Raw genomic sequence first — 19685 nt, 5'->3', positions numbered from 1 at the left:
CTGGGACCCTTTAATACTGTTCTTCATGCTGTGGTGACCCCCCAATCATGAAAATATTTTCATTGTTACTTCATAACTGTACTTTTGACACTGCTATGAATTGTATTGTTTCCTGATGGTCTTAGGTGGCCCCCGTGAAAGAGTCCTTGGACCCCAAAGTGGTTGCAACTTCCACATTGAGAACCACTGATTTAGAGGGTATTGATGACCCCCTATAAGCCTCAGTTTTCATATCTGTAAAATGGGGATGATGATAGTCCTTTTTCCTGGTCTTTTGGATGTTGACTGGATGCACAGTCTGTAAGAACATTGTCCAGCATAGTCCCTGGAGTATGCAGGCTCAAGGCAAGGTTGTGTTAGCAATGCTGGGTACCATTCAATGTAAGGGCATTCTAGAGGCTTCTAGAATAGGCTAAATGATTTCTAACCTTGGCCCTGCTCTGTATTAGTGACTTTGGAGATCTTAGCTCTCAGTTTTCTCATGTGTACACTAAAGATGATGTAACCTGTGTCTTGTGGTTGATATACAAATCTAATGAGTAAGTTACACCTTAAGATCCAGGCTGACCTCTGATGGCCATAGATGTAAGCCAGAGCTAGGGAGGTGGATCTAGGAAGACTGTTGTGAGTTTAAGGCCAGAGTGAGCTCAGTAGTGAGGAGGGCATTAGGAGCCTCTGCTTGGTGGAGGAGTGGCTTTTGCTTTGTCTTGTGGCCGACTCAGGAGTAGGAAGGGGAGGAGCTTTATCTGGGTGCATGGCAGAGATGCCAGGGCTGGGGAGGGCTCACTGCCCCCCTAGGCTAGCAAAGAGTTGAGTAGCTTTGTTTCAGTTCCAATAGCTTGTTCATTTGGCTTGGTGGTGGAAACTTCTAGGTAGAGTTGAATGTAGGTGAATGAAGAAAGACAATTTGGACACGGGGGGCTAAAACCTTGGACCTGAGAATCCTGTGTGTCAGCCCTGGGTTCCCATTTTCACCAGCCTTGGAGAACTGGGACAGGATCGAGAACACACATTCCTCTTTTCTAAGGCGGAGGAGTAATACCTTCACTATACAACGCTGATTACTTGAATGATCTCATGGAACCAATGAACTTAGCATCAAGCTTGGTGTATAGTGTCCACCAGGGCAATAAGCTTCCTGTCAAGTGTGACATAGAATATAGGGGCTGGATCACACTCGAGGGGGTCATCTGGATGGACTGAGAGCAAAACGCAGCTACACTCAGTATGGAAATAGAAGCCCAGAATGCTGCCGATTGCTTGTGGATCTCCCAGCATTACCCTACCTGGGACATTTGAGTTTCTCTTCCAAAGGAACCGGCTTTGGAGGATTGGGGCTGTGCTAGGTGGATGGAGATCATCTCTCCGGTGCTCTCCTCTTCTAAGGGAGAGCATTCTGCTCCAAGTCTTAGAGTTTGAACCTTGCTACATCCAGCCTTCAGGTTCCTTGAGGGAGCGCACATGAGTTCCTTAGCACTAGTGTGGTGGGGGAGCACCCTCTGTCCTTGCTTGGATGGCTGCCACTGCTTTTGGAAAGAATACAGGGAAAAGGCAGACTTGCTTGAGGCCACTTGGCTGTAAGCAAGCTCAGAATGGGAGTGCGGAGGGGGGTGTCAAGCTGTGAGCTTGGATTCCAGCAGCCTGAGGAACAAAGGGCAGATATCACAGCAGTTCTGGGGTCTTGCGTGGACAACCTCCTCTCCTGATTTTCACCACCACATTCAGCGGGAAAGGTAGAGCCAACAACTGATTTCTACTATTGACTAGTTCTCTTATTCACAGTGCTTATTCTGGAGAACTGGGCTCTGCCCCCACCATTGAAACAGACCAGAAAAGTGACTCGATAGCACCGCCTGGTGGAAGCAAGAGAGGTTGCCTTTCAGAGATCTGGGGCTAGCCAAATAAGGGCTGTGGCTTCACATCCCTTGAATGTAATTTGGGAGGAGCCACCTTCTCCGCCTACTCTGAATACAGAATGGGGCTGTGCTAGGTGGATGGAGATCATCTCTCTGGTGCTCTCCTCTTCTAAGGGAGAGCATTCTGTTCCAAGTCTTAGAGTTTGAACCTTGCTACATCCAGCCTTCAGGTTCCTTGAGGGAGGGACTATGTGCCCTCAACAGCATTCACTTTGACACAAGCTCTTGATTGTAAAGGGGTGGTGGTAAGTGCACTAGAAGGATGTCCTAGTCATAAGCGTGATACTTGACATTCAAGTCATTCAGATGGACCAAGAGGAAGGGCAGAAGCATGCTCATGGTCACCGAGACTCAGGATAATGTATGATGGCGTGCTGGGGCTCAGCCCAGCAGTTATTCAGTAGCTCATCTAAGCCTCACATGAAGTTGTACTTCAGCCATGCTGGTTATCTGATTGGTGACCACTTTTCTGTTTCTACACCAGGATATCTGGTCCCTCTCTCAGGGGGAGTGTCGTCTATTCTTCTTGCTTGCTCACTCTTGATCGTCCCTCATTCAGGTGTGGTGGCTCTCAAGGGACGGCTCCCGATCCCACCGACCACTCACAGGCTTCACTCTATGCTCCCAATAGCATTTATTTCACTTTTGAGTTTTATGTTTGTGGAGGAGAGAGTCTGCTTTGTCCTATAGCTGCTCAAAGAGACAGGGCTTGCTTATCATTGGTGTGTGTGTGTGTATGTGTATGTGTGGTACATGTGTCCACATGTATGTGCACACGTGTGAAGGCCCACTTGCATGTGGATACATGTGTAGGCCAGAGGTCAAGGTTGAGTTTCTTCCTCAGTTGCTCTCCACTTACTTTTAAAACTTCTTTCAAGTCTCACCCATTTGGCTAGACTGGCCAGGAATCCTCTCGCCTCTGCTTTCCCAACAGTAGGAATATAGAAATGCACTGCCATAGCTGGCTTTCTGCATGGGAGCTGAGCTCAGGTTCTTATGCTTGTAGGGCACACGTTTTACTGACTGACATAATTTTACCCTCAATCTCAGTCCAATGTGTAGAACACCGTAGACGCTCAGGGAAAGATACACTCAAAAGTTACCATGGGGAAGCCGGTTCTGGGACGAGAGGAAGCAGTATTTCTCGAATAGATGGAAGACTCAGGTTTTAGGCTCAGGGCACCTTTGTCTGGTGGGATCTGGCTAGATGGGGTGGTGGCAGGTGACTATTCAGTAAGAAAGAGTCACCGTTGAAAGACACATGTAGGCACCTCCAGCCATGCACCAACCCAAAGTGCCCATGTACTTAGGTGGCTCATGAAAGGGGTGGGCCCGTGAGCCAGGAGAGGAGCCTGTGAGTCATGTTTGGGTTCCTTCAGCCAGCATCCAGCCTCACGATGACTCAGCACTTTCTGGCCCAACTTGAGCTCAAGAAAATGCAGTGGTGGGAAAAAGCAGGGCCAGAAAGCTCAGGCGGGGATGCAGGCAGGCAGGAGGCTTCTATAGTCAGAACCAGGCTGGATTTGTCTCCTCTTAAGTTCTCATACAACTTAGTAGGGACCCCTACCCCTGCCACTTTGAGGTAGAACTCACTCAGGATTCCCCTCTCTGATGCTCTGGTCCCTGAATCCCTTCTGTTTAGCTCTGTCAGTGCTTTGAGGGCTAGGACTGGACTTGGGAGACTGGCGTGGGGGCCCAGTTGACTAAAGGGATGGATTAATAGTCAGCAAGAGAGTTAAATCTGGGTCACCCAGATGGTCCAAGAGTAAGGGGAAAAAAAGCATACTTAGTGTCACTCACAGTCAGGATAATGTCCCAAGATGTGCTAGCATTTTCACGGACGATAGAGACAGGATTTGTTTTTACAGGGACCTGAGGCAGGGTATCCTGAACTACAGGAGATCTATTCCTCATTCATTGCCGGGAGGAGTCCCAGGGAAGTAGGGCTTGGAAGAAAGACCTTGAACCCTGAGAGGGTAAATGAATGACCCATGCTACTCAGCCAGGAAGAGGTCTCTTATTCAACCCAGGACAGTCAGCTTCCTCATCTACGGCACTGCCTTTCCCATGCCAGGCAGTGCTGGGAGAAGAGAGAAAGAAGATGGCACAAAACTGTAGCCCCAATTCACATGTGGCTCATGGTACCCAGCATGGTTGGGTCCTCTTTGGGTTGGAAGTAGATCCAGATGTGGAGAAGGGAAGGAGAACCAGGAGAAGGGATGCAATGGAATGGAAGGTAGAGATAGAGGTAGAGAGGAGGGTAGATGGGATGGGGGGAGTAGGCAGTGGGAGGAGGGAGAATAGGAAGAATAGGTAATGGGAGGAGGGGGAAGGAAGAGGATGCATACGAATGGACAGGTGGGCTTTCACAATGGGACTCCTCCATCTTGCACGATGTTTATGTTCCTGGCAACTCAGCATGCAAGGACTTTCTATGGGGAAACTGAGGTCAAAGCCACAAGGATAGGGAGTGTGACATAGATGGTAGCCCAGGCTTGCCTCATTGGCAAGATACTGTTGTCTCCACTGCACTGTCCCAGAGGCTCAGTGGGGAGGACTCCACCTCAGAGGTAGTGGAATTGGAGCCACATGCAAAGCCAATCCAGACACAGGGGAAAGGCCTGCTTTGAACTCTGATGGGAGGGTTTGCTTTGGGATTTGTGGATTCAGGCACAGGATGGCCCAGATAGGTGTAACCTTCAGGAAGAGCAGGCAGATGCCTATAATCCTAGAACTTTGATGTCTGAAGCAGGAGAATCATGAACTAAAGGTCAGCTACAAGAGTTAGACCCCCACAACAAAACAAAATCAAATTAAACTCAAGCCACCCTGAGCTAAGTCATGTCAAACTAAATCTAAAAGAATGCACTCATTAAAAACAGGGTCCCAGCATCTCCCTGAAGCTGCCTATCCAACTTTGCCTAGCCCATCCTCCACCTAGCTCAAGCCCTGGGACTTGGGGTTTCCATTCCAACCCAGGCTGGTGATGTCAATGTGCCCACAGCAAAGCTGGGAGAAAAGACATCAGATTGGGTCAGGGCCTAGGATCACACTGAGACCAGGTCCTGGGTGTTTCTTGTAGAGACAGGCAGGAATGTAGATAGAGATTTAGAACCACTGAGAAGCAAGGAGAGTGATCAGACTCCTTGAGCCTTGACCTGATGGTGTCCTGTGTGTTAGGCTTGCAAAAATGCTGTTAACATTTAGTTCTACCTAATTGTCTATTTTAATTAACATGTGCCGCATCGTCTATTTAAATATTTACCTTACTCATTTTGGTAAACTAGCTCACCTTTCATTCCCAACAGGCATATTTGTAGAGGGAATCCTACATTACTACAGAAAAAATAGGAAAGGAAAAATCAGTTGTCACTCATAGAGGCCAATGAAACAGACATGTCTAAATAGATGTTGCTTTCTGAAGGATCTGAGTCCAAGGTGGGCTTAGTTTTGTTGGCTAGGATGATTGATAGGTGAAAGACTGCTAAGGACTGAATAGGATGATTGACAGGTGGGGAGGCTGCTAAGGACTGGCTGGGATGACTGACAGTTGTGGAGGTTGCTAAGAACTGGCTGGGATGATTGACAGTTACAGAGGCTGCTAAGGAGATGGAGGTTTCTTTCCTGAAGAGTCAGGAGACTGAAAAAAAAATAGAAAGGAAATGCTTTTCTTACTGTGCAATTAGTATTTTTGTTGATGTTTTGACAGGATCTTGCTATGTATCCCAGGCTGGTCTCCAACTTGTAATTCTACTGCTATAGGTCCTGTACCACTCCAGCACTGTTCTTGAACACAGTCTCCATGCACCTCCCACACATTACTCTTTATAACACCTACCACCCGGAGACCCTCTTTCACACCCTTGCTAGGAAGAGACTTGTACTCCTCAGCCACACCTCCAACGCTTCAGGCCCTTCTCTACCCTTGTGGCCTTTCTCCCTACCTCACTTCTCTTCTAGCCCCAAGCATCTGTCTGAAATGGCTTTCTCTTTCATTCTTATTGTGATCTTATCTCTTTCATTCTTATTGTGATCTTACTTGGACCAGGCATGGGGTCTGGGCCCTGGGGCATGTGCAAGATAAACAGGTACAGGCTTAGAGGAGTCATTGTTGAAGACAGTGAGGGAAAGAGTCCTTTCTGCAGTGGGGGTGGTGCAGCTGGTGGTAGAGGCCTTAAGATGCAGGATAAGAGGTCAAAACTGGACAAAGGACAAGTGGGAATTCAGAAGGGGAGCATTCAGGAAGAGAAGGTGCACAGGTTTGCCAACGGTGAGTAGGATAGAGAAGATATAAAGGGACATTTCAGTGGGAGGGGACTGCAGGAATTTGAGGGTTGTTTAGGGAACATTATGTGTGTGTGTATCACATATATCAAAGATATATATTATATATCACACATATATATCATATGTATCACAGATAACATATCATATATAATATAACACACATATATCATACATGTCACATACATATATCATATATATGACATGTATTACACATATCATATAACATATCATATTTAACATATCACATATATACATCATATATATAACACATATATCATATATAACATATATCATATTTAACACATCACACATATACATCATATATATCATACACATGTATCATATATAACATATATACCACATATATGTGGCATATATATCACATATTCCATATATACACATACATATATACACACATACATATATATACACACACATGTATATATATGTGTGTGTGTGGTTTGGAGAACAGGGAGTAATGAGGCAAGGATGCAAAGGACTATGGCTCTCATCTTAAGAAAACAGAGTAGTCAGAGCAGAGACATAATTAGACGGGCCATCTCAAGGATAGCTCAAGAGGTCAGTGGGCATAAAGACACTACACAAACCTGGAGACCTGGGTCCTCAGATCCTCAGAACCGGAGTGAATGTGAGAGAAGAACACCTTCTCTGTAAAGTCACCTCCTGTCTTTACTTGTGTGCTGTGGCAGGTGCACCCTCATCGTGAACATGCGCACTCACTCACCAATTAATTAATTAATGATTTAAAAATTTAAAACAAGGTCAAGGGGTATAGGATGGACAAGGAGAGCTATTAGAAGCTGACATCCCAGAGCCAAGGGAGGACAGTGGAGTTGGGGGACTTAAGCAGTTGAATGATAAGAAACATTCTTGTCTTTCTTGAGCCTCTTTCATGCCTCTTTTCTTGGGATGGGCAAACTGGCTTTATTTTATTTAATTTATTTTTAGGCTGAGGAGAGGACAGAGGCACAGCATGAGAAAGCCAGTAGTCACACAGCCAGGGGGCACAGAGTCTTGACTGTGCCCAGGTGATCTGGCAGCAGATCCCGTAGCCTCCTTACCATTCTCTTTTGGCATTGGTGACCAGAACAAGTGTGGGGCTCTAGCAGGGGCAAGGATGTCACATCATGGTACCTTGCTACCTCCAGGGCTGAATATAAAACAGGCACCCAACCAAGGGGAATTCTGTGATACTTTGGGACTCTGCAAAAGAATCAGGAAAGAGGTTAAGGAGATGGCTCAGTGGTTAGGGCGCTTGCCAAGAAGGACAAGGACCTGAGTTTGATCCCCAGAACCTATGTATAAAGCTGGGCAGAGCGGTGTAATCCCACACAGTGCACTGTAAGGCAGAGTACTGGGAAGTCGGAGGCAGGAGGATCCCTGAGGCTTGTTGGCCACGTCTTGAAGCATCAGTGAGCTCCAAGATTAGTGAGAGACCCTGTGAAGAGTGACAAAGGAAGTACACATATGTATATAACAAACACACATACGCACATACATGCCTATACACACACACACACACACACACACACACACACACACACAGACACACACACATGCATACATGTGTATGCATATGCACACACATAAACATACACATACACACATACACATATGCATGCACATGCACACACATACCCATATGCACAAACATACACACATGCACAAACATACACATAACAGACACACACAGACACACACATGCATACATGTGTATGCATATGCACACAATAAACATACACATACACACATACACATATGCATACACATGTACATACACATGCACACACATACCCATATGCACAAACATACACACATGCACAAACATACACATAACAGACACACACACACACACACACACACACACACACACACACGCACGCATGCATGCATGGGTCAGACAGGCCCATTATGTGGGTCAGACAGGCCCATTATGTTCCCGCTATAGGCATCTGTATTTATTAGGCTTGTTTTTTTCCCACAGTCTTCCGTGTGACTGCTATATGCTGCTCTGGAACCCTGAAGGATGCATAGCTGTGCATCTACCTCCATCTTTTGGCCATATAGCACTGTCTCAGCAAAATGGCATGTCCTGAGGAGCACATCCCTGTCTCTTCTGTCAGCCTAAAGGACGTGACAACTGAGTTTCCCATCTGATGGGGGCATCACCAGGGTAGGTTCTGGCTTTCTGTTTACCCTGGAAGCTCCCTGTGGGCAGGGGCTGCACTTTCCCTAGCTTTCACAGTAACTTCCAGGCTCCCATCTCAGCCCACAGTGACCACCAGGTATGGGGCAGGGCAGGGTGAGTTTAGAGAGTGACAACCAATGGTGAGGGAGTTTTGATCTTAGGTATTGAGAGGTCTGAGTCTCAGATTTGTTGTCAAGGTCAGCCAGACACCAGACTGTAGGATATAGGTCAGCCCCTCAGCAGCAGGGCTGATTTATGGTGCCCTTGACAGCCTAATATCTTTAAATTACCTCACACAATGGAGAAAGGCTGGGCTGCTGACGGGCAGTCACCAAGGGACGCAGAGCCTGGGGCTTCTCTGCTGCTCCCATATCCTAGACCTTCTCTGAGTCTATGGGGGGGAAGCTGGCACAGAGTGAGGACACACCCAGGCTTGCCACCTTCAGCAGGGGGTATAAGTAGGCAGCTCCGGGGGTGGCTCAGTACCCAGCAACCCTGAGACCGCTTCCTGGCTACATCCTCTGGCAGGCAGCACCATGAGTTGCAGACAGAGCTCCTCATCTTTCTGGAGCAGCAGCAGCAGCTGTGGAGGAGGAGGAGGCAGAGGGGGCAGCGGAGGCAGCATGCGATCTTCTTTCAGTCGCTCCTCCAGGGCTGGTGGAGGAGGAGGAGGCCGCTTTAACTCTTCCAGTGGCTTTAGCGGGGGTGGCTTTTCGGCTTGTGGCGGTGGAGGTGGTGGCAGTTTTGGCTCTAGCTATGGTGGAGGGTATGGAGGGGGTTTTAGTACAGGGAGTTACAGCGGTATGTTTGGTGGAGGTTCTGGAGGTGGCTTTGGTGGTGGCTCTGGCGGTGGCTTTGGTGGTGGCTCTGGAGGTGGCTTTGGTGGTGGCTCTGGAGGTGGTGAAGGCGGTATTCTGAACACCAATGAGAAAATCGTTATGCAGAACCTCAATTCCCGTCTGGCCTCTTACATGGAGAAAGTACTAGAACTGGAGGAGAGCAACACTGCCATGGAGAAGCAGATCCAGGACTGGTATTCAAAGAGGGGGCCCAAAGTCTTCCAGAAGGACAACACTCATTACTATGACACCATCGAAGACCTGAAGGACAGAGTATGTATGAGAGTCAAATCTCTGTCTTTGTCACTCTCTTTCTTTCTTCCTCCTTCCCCCCCATCCCTCCCTTCTTGCTTCCCTCCCCTTCTCAACCTTCTCTCACGGAAAGGTGAGATTCTAGAGTCCAAGCAAAGACACATCAGAAAATCATCCTTTAGAAACTACACTTCCATCAGAAGCAAACTTGCATTTGGTTTCTAAGGTCTTAGAGGCTTGGCTTTCTGCTATTTCATTCTGAGTTTGGCCATAGCAGGGAGGAAGCCTGGATTAATACTAGCAAGGCTAGGACCTATCTGGAGCTTTCTTTTGTCCTGGTTTCAGTTTAGTCTTATCCTTCCTGTCCCATTTCTCTTGGGCTGGTCACTTAATCTTCTCAGGTATTTAGAACTCAGATGTGCAGGGTGGTTGGTTGATCAAGTGATAGAGAGACTCTCTGGTTGTGAGGATGATACCCATCCACCCATCTATCCACCCACCCACCCACCCACTCACCCATCCATCTGCCTGGAATCTTCTTATTTATCCGCTAACATAAGTGGGCGGCTACCCTCTGTGTTGCACTGAGTTGTCACAGTGATATCCCACATTCAGATTCCACTGTAAAGGAGTTCACAGTTAGGTCCCTTACTGTTCTCACTCATTCCTCCTGCTTTTACACCCTTGTATTTCTGAATGTGCTGTTTCTCCAACTGCAGATTTCTTCCACCCATTTACTCACATGCAATCTTAGCCACCCTTTAGGACCTAGTTCAATTGTCATCTCCTTTCCAAGGTCTTTCCCGGTTTCTCAGGATAGCCAAAGCAGCCTTTCCTTTTCATGATTCTCATGAAATGGTTTGGACTTTGAGGTCAATGGTGGTCTCCTTGGGATTTGTCTTAGACCCTACACGGCCTTTGCAGCAGATGTTGAAATATTTGTCGAATGAGTGAAGATGACACTGGGCACATCTGCTGAAGGCTGTGTGGGTGTCGTGCAGCATACAAGCTGACGGAAAACTCTTGCTTCCTGAACACCTCTGCTGGCTACATCTGGTATCCTCCTCTCTCTGAGGTTGGTCATATGTCAAGGGAGCATGGCCTGTTTAGGCAAACTTGTCTTTCAGATTGTGGATCTCACGGTGAGGAACAACAAAACTCTCGTGGACATCGACAATACTCGCATGACTATGGATGACTTCAGAGTTAAGTGAGTCCTTTCCCCCTTCCTTTTCCTTATTTTCATCCCATCTCCCACCCAATTTTCAGAGCTCTGGAGGTCCTAGTAGGATTTGGTGCCCTCTTCATCACTCTGTACCCATGACTTGCCTACAGGCTTGAGATGGAGCAAAGCCTGCGCCAAGGGGTGGAAGGTGACATTAATGGCCTGAAGAAGGTGTTGGATGATCTGGTTATGGCGAAATCTGATCTGGAGATACTGCTTGATAGTTTGGAGGATGAGAAGAATGCCCTTACGAAGAACCACAAGGAGGTAGGCTATTGTTATTGTGGCTTGTTGGGTACAGGGAGGAATAGAAGGGCAGAGATTGTAGGGGGCACTGTGGACCATGGACTGAGAGAGCCCTCTTCTTCACTCTTGAAGGGGGCACTCCCAGCTCCTCACAGGTGGCATGCAATGGCAGCTGTGCTTTGATTTCACAATGATGTTCCTCTTTTGCATTCTGAGAGGACTTGGTGGGAAAGGGTTGAAAGATGGCAAGAGGGGTCCCACTTCTAACCTCATATCCTCTTCCTCCTTGCAGGAGATGAGCCAGTTGACGGGCCAGAATGATGGAGATGTTAATGTGGAGATAAATGTTGCTCCTAGCACAGATCTCACCCGGGTCCTCAATGACATGCGTGAGGAATACGAACAGCTCATTTCTAAGAACCGCCAGGACATTGAACAACACTATGAGTCCAAGGTGAGCAGAGTGGGCTTCCTATTCAGTTTTCTAACCCACCTTTCAGGTATCCTTCCACTCCTCACCTCCTTCGTCATTCTTCTGCCTCTTCATCTCTCAGCATAGCTCTATCCTTTCATCCTCCAATGGATGCTGTGTACTCTTCTTCATTCCCCATAGAGACACAACTGTAGAGTGGTACCAGTTTTAGGCGAAGAGCTAAGGTCTCAGAGGTGAGCCAAATAAGATGGCCACTCTTGAGGCATGCATAGTTTATTAGTGTATGTTGTCCAGAGAGTGGGCAACTCACTATAATCCTGTGTGATGTAAGACTCTAGTAGAGACATCTAGCATCTTCTGCGGTACACTGAGTTCCACGCTTGTTCCCTTCTTCCCTGGTCTCCAAAGCTTGGAACAGAGAATGATAGATAAAGACATGCCATTTTGCATGTGAATAAGAAACTAAGACTAGAAAGGGGATTAGGGACATAGAATGAAGGGCCTTGAAACCTCACTGAAAGGGAATATGGTGTCTGGAGAACTGGTCAACCTGGTCAGTGGGACCCAGAATTCAGTAGTATATCCTTGGCTTGGTCTAAGCCTTGGTTTTAAAGGTGAAGAGCCTGGTGAGTGAGGCACAGTCTTTCCCACAGATGTTCTTGACTGTGTCTGTCCCTAACTGAGCCTTTGGTTTGCAGATGACCCAGATTGAGCAGCAAATGACAAATAGTGGCCAAGAGATGGAGAGCAACATGAAGCAAGTGTCCCAGCTCCAGCACACTATCCAGGAACTGAATGTGGAGCTGCAGACTCAGCTTACCACGGTGGGTTGTCCTGCTCCAGATTCACTGCCAGGGCAGGGCACAGAAACAACCTTTAGGAGGGGCAAGGAATGGAACATCCCTTCTGAAGTTTCCTTTCGCTTCCTAGAAATCAGCCCTGGAGAAGGCTTTGGAAGACACAAAGAACCGCTACTGTGGCCAGCTGCAGCAGATCCAGGAGCAGATCAGCGAGTTGGAGGCCCAGCTTGCTGAGATCCGGGCAGAAACTGAATGCCAGAGTCAGGAATACAGCATTCTGCTCAGCATCAAGACACGGCTGGAGAAAGAAATTGAGACTTACCGGGAGCTCCTTGAAGGCGGCCAGCAAGACTTGTAGGTCCTCAGGAGTCTGTAGATTCTACAGTGTAGATGTCAGAGGAGTCCCTGTAGGCTTCTGTTACCAATTCTAGCCTTCTTGAATAGAAGCATCTAGAAAAGTATGCAAGGGTCTGATGGACTGAGGATTTCATCCCTATGGGTGTTTTTTTTTCGGGGGGGGGGTAGGAAACTCTTGAGGCTTTTGAGCTTTGGAAAGGAGAATGGTAACACTGAAAGGGGATACCTTCTGCTCCAGGGAGAGGAAGGCACCCTTCCCTCCCAGATGGGATGCCTCAGTTCACACTTAAGTCTTAGTTCTGTTCAGGTTCATCTTTGTATATATCTCTGTGTGTTTCCCTTTATCCTCAGTGAATCGTCTGGAGCTGGACAAATTGGCTTTGGAAGTGGCAAAGGAAGACAAAGAGGAAGTGGTGGCAGCTATGGAGGAGGAAGTGGGGGCAGCTATGGAGGAGGAAGTGGGGGCAGCTATGGAGGAGGAAGTGGGGGCAGCTATGGAGGAGGAAGTGGAGGGAGCTATGGAGGAGGAAGTGGGGGCAGTCATGGTGGAAAAAGTGGAGGCAGTCATGGAGGAGGAAGTGGGGGCAGCTATGGAGGAGAAAGTGGGGGCAGCCATGGAGGAGGAAGTGGGGGCAGCTATGGTGGAGGAAGTGGGGGCAGCCATGGTGGAAAAAGTGGAGGAGGTTATGGAGGAGGAAGCAGCTCTGGGGGAGGAAGTGGAGGCAGCTATGGAGGAGGAAGTGGGGGCAGCCATGGAGGAGGAAGTGGGGGCAGCTATGGTGGAGGAAGTGGGGGCAGCCATGGTGGAAAAAGTGGAGGAGGTTATGGAGGAGGAAGCAGCTCTGGGGGAGGAAGTGGAGGCAGCTATGGAGGAGGAAGTGGGGGCAGCCATGGTGGAAAAAGTGGGGGTAGCTATGGAGGAGGAAGTGGTGGCAGCTATGGAGGAGGAAGTGGGGGCAGCCATGGTGGAAAAAGTGGAGGAGGTTATGGAGGAGGAAGCAGCTCTGGGGGAGGAAGTGGAGGCAGCTATGGAGGAGGAAGTGGGGGCAGCCATGGTGGAAAAAGTGGAGGTAGCTATGGAGGAGGAAGCAGTTCTGGGGGAGGAAGTGGAGGCAGCTATGGAGGAGGAAGTGGTTCTGGAGGAGGAAGTGGGGGTAGCTATGGTGGAGGAAATAGAAGGCCATCTCAGTCCCAGTCCTCCTCAAAGTCTGCAGACTGCGATGATGATTCACAAGGTAAGGAATTACTGAATCCTCAACCTCGTGAATACGAGGCAACTCTCCTTTTCTGTGTATCTTTGGATATCTTGGCAGGACTCCGTGTTCTGAATGGAATGGATTTCTAGGAAAGTCTTTAGAGTAGTATAGATCCACACATGGTTCTAAATTGACCGTTAGATGAAATTAGATCTGCACATGATCTGAGTCTCAGTGATTAGAGGAGATGGATTGAAAAACCGAACTGTCATGTACATTTCTATTGTAGCTCATAGGTAGGTTTTACTTATGGAAAATGAAGTTCAGAAGGAGTAAATTGTTTCTTCATGATCATGTAGTTTCCAAATGATGGGCTCAGCCCTGTGGGGCACCATGCCCAGTGCCTTCAGCCATCATTAGGATGGGAGGCTCAGATCAGTAACAACACAGGGAAAAGAGACACAGGGGTCTTAGTCAGTGGTCAGTTAGTGCAACCAGTGCACAGTACAACTGTGGAAAGGAGAAGGACTCATGCAAGGGAGGTGGTCTCTACACCATGAAATAATCTTTATTTACAAATTGAACTTAATGTGGTAAAAATTAAATATCTGTGTTGGAGAGATGCTCAGCTGTTAAGGGCACTTGTTGCTTTTGTAGAGGACCTGGGTTCAGTTCTCGGTGCCCATTGTGATTTGCAACTATCCATAACTCCAGTTCCAGGGGATCCCATGCCCTTTTCTGATGTCTGAGAGCACCAGGCACATATATACAGTGCACCTATATACACAGAGGCAGAAAATACCCATGTAAATAAATAAATAAAGCCACTGCCCTCTAAGCTATGGTTTCATTTTTTAAAAAAAATTCAATATGAAGTTATAGTAAGTGGCAGGATAACAGCGCTGCAATGGGCAGCTCGGGGAATCCTTTTAGAATCAGGGAACTGTTCACTTACAAGGTATCTTATGTATTTTTGAATGTCCAGTTGCTCTGTAGGGCATCTGGTGTGAATCTAGGAATGAGGTTGGTGCTATCTTTGTCTGGGTAGCCAAAGAATTTACTGACAATGCTGTGGGGTGGTGAAGAGTCCCGTCCACTGGCTCTCTCTGAACTCAGGGTTGTTACAGGAGAGATGGGGAACTGGGTGGGGCCAGAGGCTTCGCAATGACAGTGCTCTGATCTCAGGTTCCTCCAGCTCTATGAGGTCCAAGTTTCTTGTCCCCAGTTTCTTCTTCAAGTCACAGCCCAGAGTGTCTCTTTTTACTGTTCTCTCCTTTCTGCCACAGAGCACAAGATGCGATACTAGAACCCCGATTCACTTTCTCCACCGGACCCCAGCTGAGACTGTCCCGGGAGGGCAGAAGCTACATGAAGCATCCTTACTGCATCCTGACATCAAGACAAGCCGGCCACAAGCTGGGGTAACCGTTTGGAACTGGATGGAGTTGGCACTGTGCCTCTGGACATCTCTTGGCTCTGTTCCTTGCTGGGGAGGCTTCAGGGCTAGGGAGAATGTGATTCTTCTTTGTGTCCTGGGGGTGGCTCCACTCCCTTCCTTGTCCTGACTTCCTAGTAAAGCTTTCCTGTTGCAAATTAAACTTGGATTCTGAGGTGTTTGTACCGTGAGATGAAGTAGCGTGATGCTTGATGTTGGCTGTGAACTTGATTGAGTTGCAACTCTCTTGGGAGATAGTTAATGTTCGTCTGGGTGTGTCTGTGAGCATATCTCCAGAGACGAGTTAACTAAGGGCATAAAGATCCATGTTGAATATGGGTGACACCCTGTAGGCTGAGCCCATGGACCAAATTAACAAAAAGGGAGATGGCCAACTGTCACATGACAGTCTGTCTGTCCCCTGACCATACCTTTATGCCATGATTTGAGCTACTACATGTTCCCTAAACCTTTTCCTCTTTTATGCTTCCTTTTCTTTGTTTTTACCATAGATCCATGAATTGTGTGTGTGTGTGAGAGAGAGAGAGAGAAAGATTGCACAAGTTTATGTGTATCATGTGCCTGCAGGTACCTGTGGAGACCGGAGGGTGTCAGATCCTCTGGAACTGGAATTGGTGGTGGTGGATAGCCACCTGATACAGATGCTGAGAACTGAATTGAGGCCTTGTGTTGAAGTAGAAAGCATCCCTAACCACTGGGCCATCTCTCCAGCCCCTTGTTCTCATGTTTTCCTCCTGGAGATTAAACCTATTTTGCTCCTGCCAACCAAACACTCTACCACTGAGCCACACTCCCAGCTCTCCGGAGTCCAGGAAGGCCTTGAACTTGTGACCTTGCTTCAGTGTCCTGAGTAGCTAGGATTTACAGGCTCAGGTGTGGAGAGCCGTGAGCAATCGCCATTACAAGATGGCGCTGGCCTCTGCTGTGCCTAACTGGTAAACAAGTAATGTGCACAGGTGCAATAGTAAATTCGTGCCAAGTCACTGCCCATCCCGGGGCGTAGTAGTGGGGTAATGAGTGAGCAGCCAATCAGGAGCTGACATGTCACACAGAGGGGTATATAAGCAGCACCATTTTCCTTGTTCGGGGTCTTCCTTCAGATGAAGCAATAAAGCTTTGCCGTAGAAGAATTCGGTTGTCCGAGTGAATTCTTGCCGGTGAGATACTAGCTCGGGATACTCAGGGAGACTGACCTTAAGTTCCTTATATTAGGCATTAACAGAGGTTCAGAGAGAGCTAACTGAATTTGTTTTTGAAAAGAGTTGGTTAATTTTTCTGTCACTTAACTTGTGTTAAGAGTAAAGTAACTCAGCCGGGCAGTGGTGGTGCACGCCTTTAATCCCAGCACTTGGGAGGGAAAGGCAGGCAGATTTTTGAGTTCGAGGCCAGCTTGGTCTACACAATGAGTTCCAGACAGTCAGAGATACACAGAGAAACACTGTTTTGCAAAACGAAACAAAATCAAAACAAAAAGCAAGCAAGCAAAGAACAACAACAAACCGAAAAGAAGAAACAATAAAGCAACTCACCGTGAAGTTCTTTAATGCTTTAAATGATCATTTATTTGTCCTGTGTGGTGGTTTGAACGGGAATGGCTCCCACAGACTCATGGGAATTTTTGGCCCATAAGGAGTGGCACTATTAGGAGGTGTGGCCTTGCCGGAGTAGGTGTGGCCTTGTCAGAGTAGGTGTGGCCTTGTTGGAGGACGTATGTTACTGTGGAGGTGGGCTTTGAGGTCTCAGATGCTCAAGCCCTAGCTCAGTGGCTCACAGTTTCTTCCTGCTGCCTGCTGACCTGGATGTAGGACTCTCAGCTCCTTCCCCAGCACCATGTCTGACATGCCTCCCACCATGATGATAATGGACTAAACCTCGGAAACTGTGAGCCAGCCCCAGTTAAATGTTTTCCTTCGTAAAAGTCACTTTAGTCCTGTTCTTTTCACAGCAATAGAGACCCTAACTAAGACACCTTGTGATTTTTGCAGTTGGCGATTTAGACAGAACAGTTTTATTTTCTCTATGTGTCTGTGGCTGGTTGCAAGGGCTAGGCAGTTCTTCCTCTGAGATTCCCTGAGAGCTGGCTGGGGTGGTGAGGACAAATGTGTGACTCTCACCTTCCAGTCAGCTACCTTGAGCCAGTGTCCCAACGCAAGTGGTAACTACACAAGGTCCTTTGAGGAACAGTTGTTTGGCCTTCACGGTGTTGGCCAAAGTCAGTCACAACCTAATCTAGATTTGAGAGCAGGGGCAGCAGACTCCTCTTGAGGCAAAGAGCTGGAGAGTCACATGGTGAAAGGTACGGGTGTATAAGGAGCAGTAATGGAGTCCATTTTGGGCAAGCCATCTAGTGTGCTCCATGAGGAGGCCACATGATGACTATGGAGCGGAAACAAGAAAAAAACCATGGTGCTGCTTGTGCAATGGAAGATTCCACAGAGAGCGAAATGTAGGCATAAGCAGGGTGCTCCAGGGAAGCGTGAAGAGCATCCCATGGGCGTCATCAAGCACTCTGATTGGACTGACGGCAAAGCTCCTTCATAAACTAGGGACAGCCCTCCTCTCTAGGCAGTTCTTCAGGGACCATGGCTGCACATCAAGCCACTTGTGATAGACATTAAATGGACTTTAAATGACTCCCAAAGGCTTTTGGGTTGAAGACTATCCCTAGATAACCTTGTTTGGTTTAGGAACCTGGGACAGGGGACTGAGGTGCATATTTTACACACTAAAGCAGACCTGGCCTTTAGGTTCTCCCAGCATCCCTCTGTCCTTACCTGGCATACACTGCACCCAACCCCGAGCTTTCCAGCCCAGGGGCTGAGCTGCCCTTCTGCCACAGGCTCTTCCCTATGTAATCCAGACATTTTGGCTTCTCTCTCTCTCTCTCTCTCTCTCACACACACACACACATATTTTGGCTTCTCTCTCTCTTTCTCTCTTTCTCTCTCTCTCATATCTCTCCTTCTCCCCCCCTCCTGTTATCTCTCTTTGTCCCATGGCTACTTCCCTGCCCTCCTTTCTCAGGGCCAGTGGACTCACCCAGCTTGAATTGGCTCATTTCATTGGCGGAGAAATAACCTATCAAACCTCACTTTTGGGAGGTGGTGGAGACTTTGGAAGGTGGGGTGTACAAGAAGAAAGCTAGGCCATTGAACTGCATGTCTTTGAAGGGAATTAATTGTACCCCAATCTCTCTTCTCTTTCTGCTTTCTCACCACCTTTAGGTGAGCACTTTCCTCCACTCTGTTCTTTGCATAGTTTACTGTCCACAGGGTCACGGGCCCAGGGCCAAGCTGCCAGAGACTAGCTAGAATCCCTGGGCCTAAGTCAGTATTTTCTCCTTTGGAGTTGTCTCAGGTTCTTTGCATAGTGATGGGACCTAATATATCATCTAAAAGCTTGAATGTCTGTCCAAGCTTTTAAAAAATATTTATGTTTGTTTGTATGTGTGTATACATGAACTCGAGTGTGCATGTGGAGGCCAGAGGAAAACCTTGGATGTCTACCTGCTCTGAGACTGGTAGCCTGCCACCCACAGAGCAGGCTAGAATGTATAGCCCACAAGCCCCAGGGTGATGGAAGTGGCGGAAACCCTGAAGGACTGAGTGAATGTGTGTTGTTGGCATGGGCATGACTGTGTCAAGGACCCTGGTCTCAGACCCAGAGGAGAAAGGCTCTGAGGAAAATGGCAGCGCCATCTGGTCCATGTGAAGGATAGTGTTTCTGGAAAATGTCCACCATATGTTCTGCTCCTGGATGTTTACAACCTGCAGAGTGCTCCCCTGCAGGCAGTGCTCCCCTGCAGACAGTGCTCCTGCTGCATTTAGCCAAACCTTTCTTTCCTTCCTCTAGTGGTTATACCAGAAACCCTGGCTCCTTTCAACTTTCCTTTTAACTACTCTGCCCCTTCAGCTGGATGCCATGACCCTGCCTCCCTGTTCAAGTCAATTGTCTCAGGCCTGCCTTATTCAAGGGGATCTTGAATAGACATTGTGTTAAATGGATGCCTAAGATGCTCTCTCCATGACCCTTGGCCTTGGGTGCCCATACTTTCTTCTGTTTAAACATGAGCTTCTGGGGTGCCTATAGACTCATGTGTTTGAATGCTTAGTCATCAGGAAATGGCACTACTCAAGAAGGATGAGATAGGGTCATGTTGGAGTAGGTGTGGCCTTGTTGGAGAAAGTGTGTCCTTGTTGGAGGAAGTGTGTCACTGGGGGTGGGCTGTGAGGTTTCAAAAGCTCATGCCAGGTCCAGTCTCTTTCTCTGTCTGTCTGTCTGCCTGTCTGCCTATGGTCAAGATGTAGCTCCCAGCTACTGTTCTAGTGCCTGCTTGTAGAGATAATCTCTTGTGTACTATGTAAGAGCATTCACCTGTCAATAAAAAAGCCTTTGGCCAATGAGCTGAGGCAGGATTAGAAGGCGGGACATCTGGTAGAGAGGGAGAGAGAGAGAGAGAGAGAGAGAGA

General features: G+C 47.9%; 1 protein-coding gene across 1 annotated transcript; it reads left to right on the top strand.

The window, feature by feature from the left end:
* The first annotated feature begins 8905 nt into the window (after positions 1-8905).
* On the top strand, positions 8906-15371 carry Krt9 (keratin 9). The gene is made up of 8 exons (NM_201255.2): positions 8906-9524; positions 10631-10713; positions 10839-10995; positions 11267-11428; positions 12106-12231; positions 12338-12561; positions 12916-13799; positions 15047-15371. Exons 1-8 carry the CDS (start codon positions 8949-8951, stop codon positions 15064-15066), a joined length of 2232 nt encoding a protein of 743 aa, NP_957707.2. The 5' UTR covers positions 8906-8948; the 3' UTR covers positions 15067-15371.
* The last annotated feature ends 4314 nt before the right edge of the window (positions 15372-19685 follow it).

Source organism: Mus musculus, chromosome 11, assembly GCF_000001635.26.
Source record: "Mus musculus strain C57BL/6J chromosome 11, GRCm38.p6 C57BL/6J".
NCBI lineage: Eukaryota > Metazoa > Chordata > Mammalia > Rodentia > Muridae > Mus > Mus musculus.
Note: the sequence above shows the minus strand (reverse complement) of the source record. Positions and strands in the feature narration are given on the sequence as shown.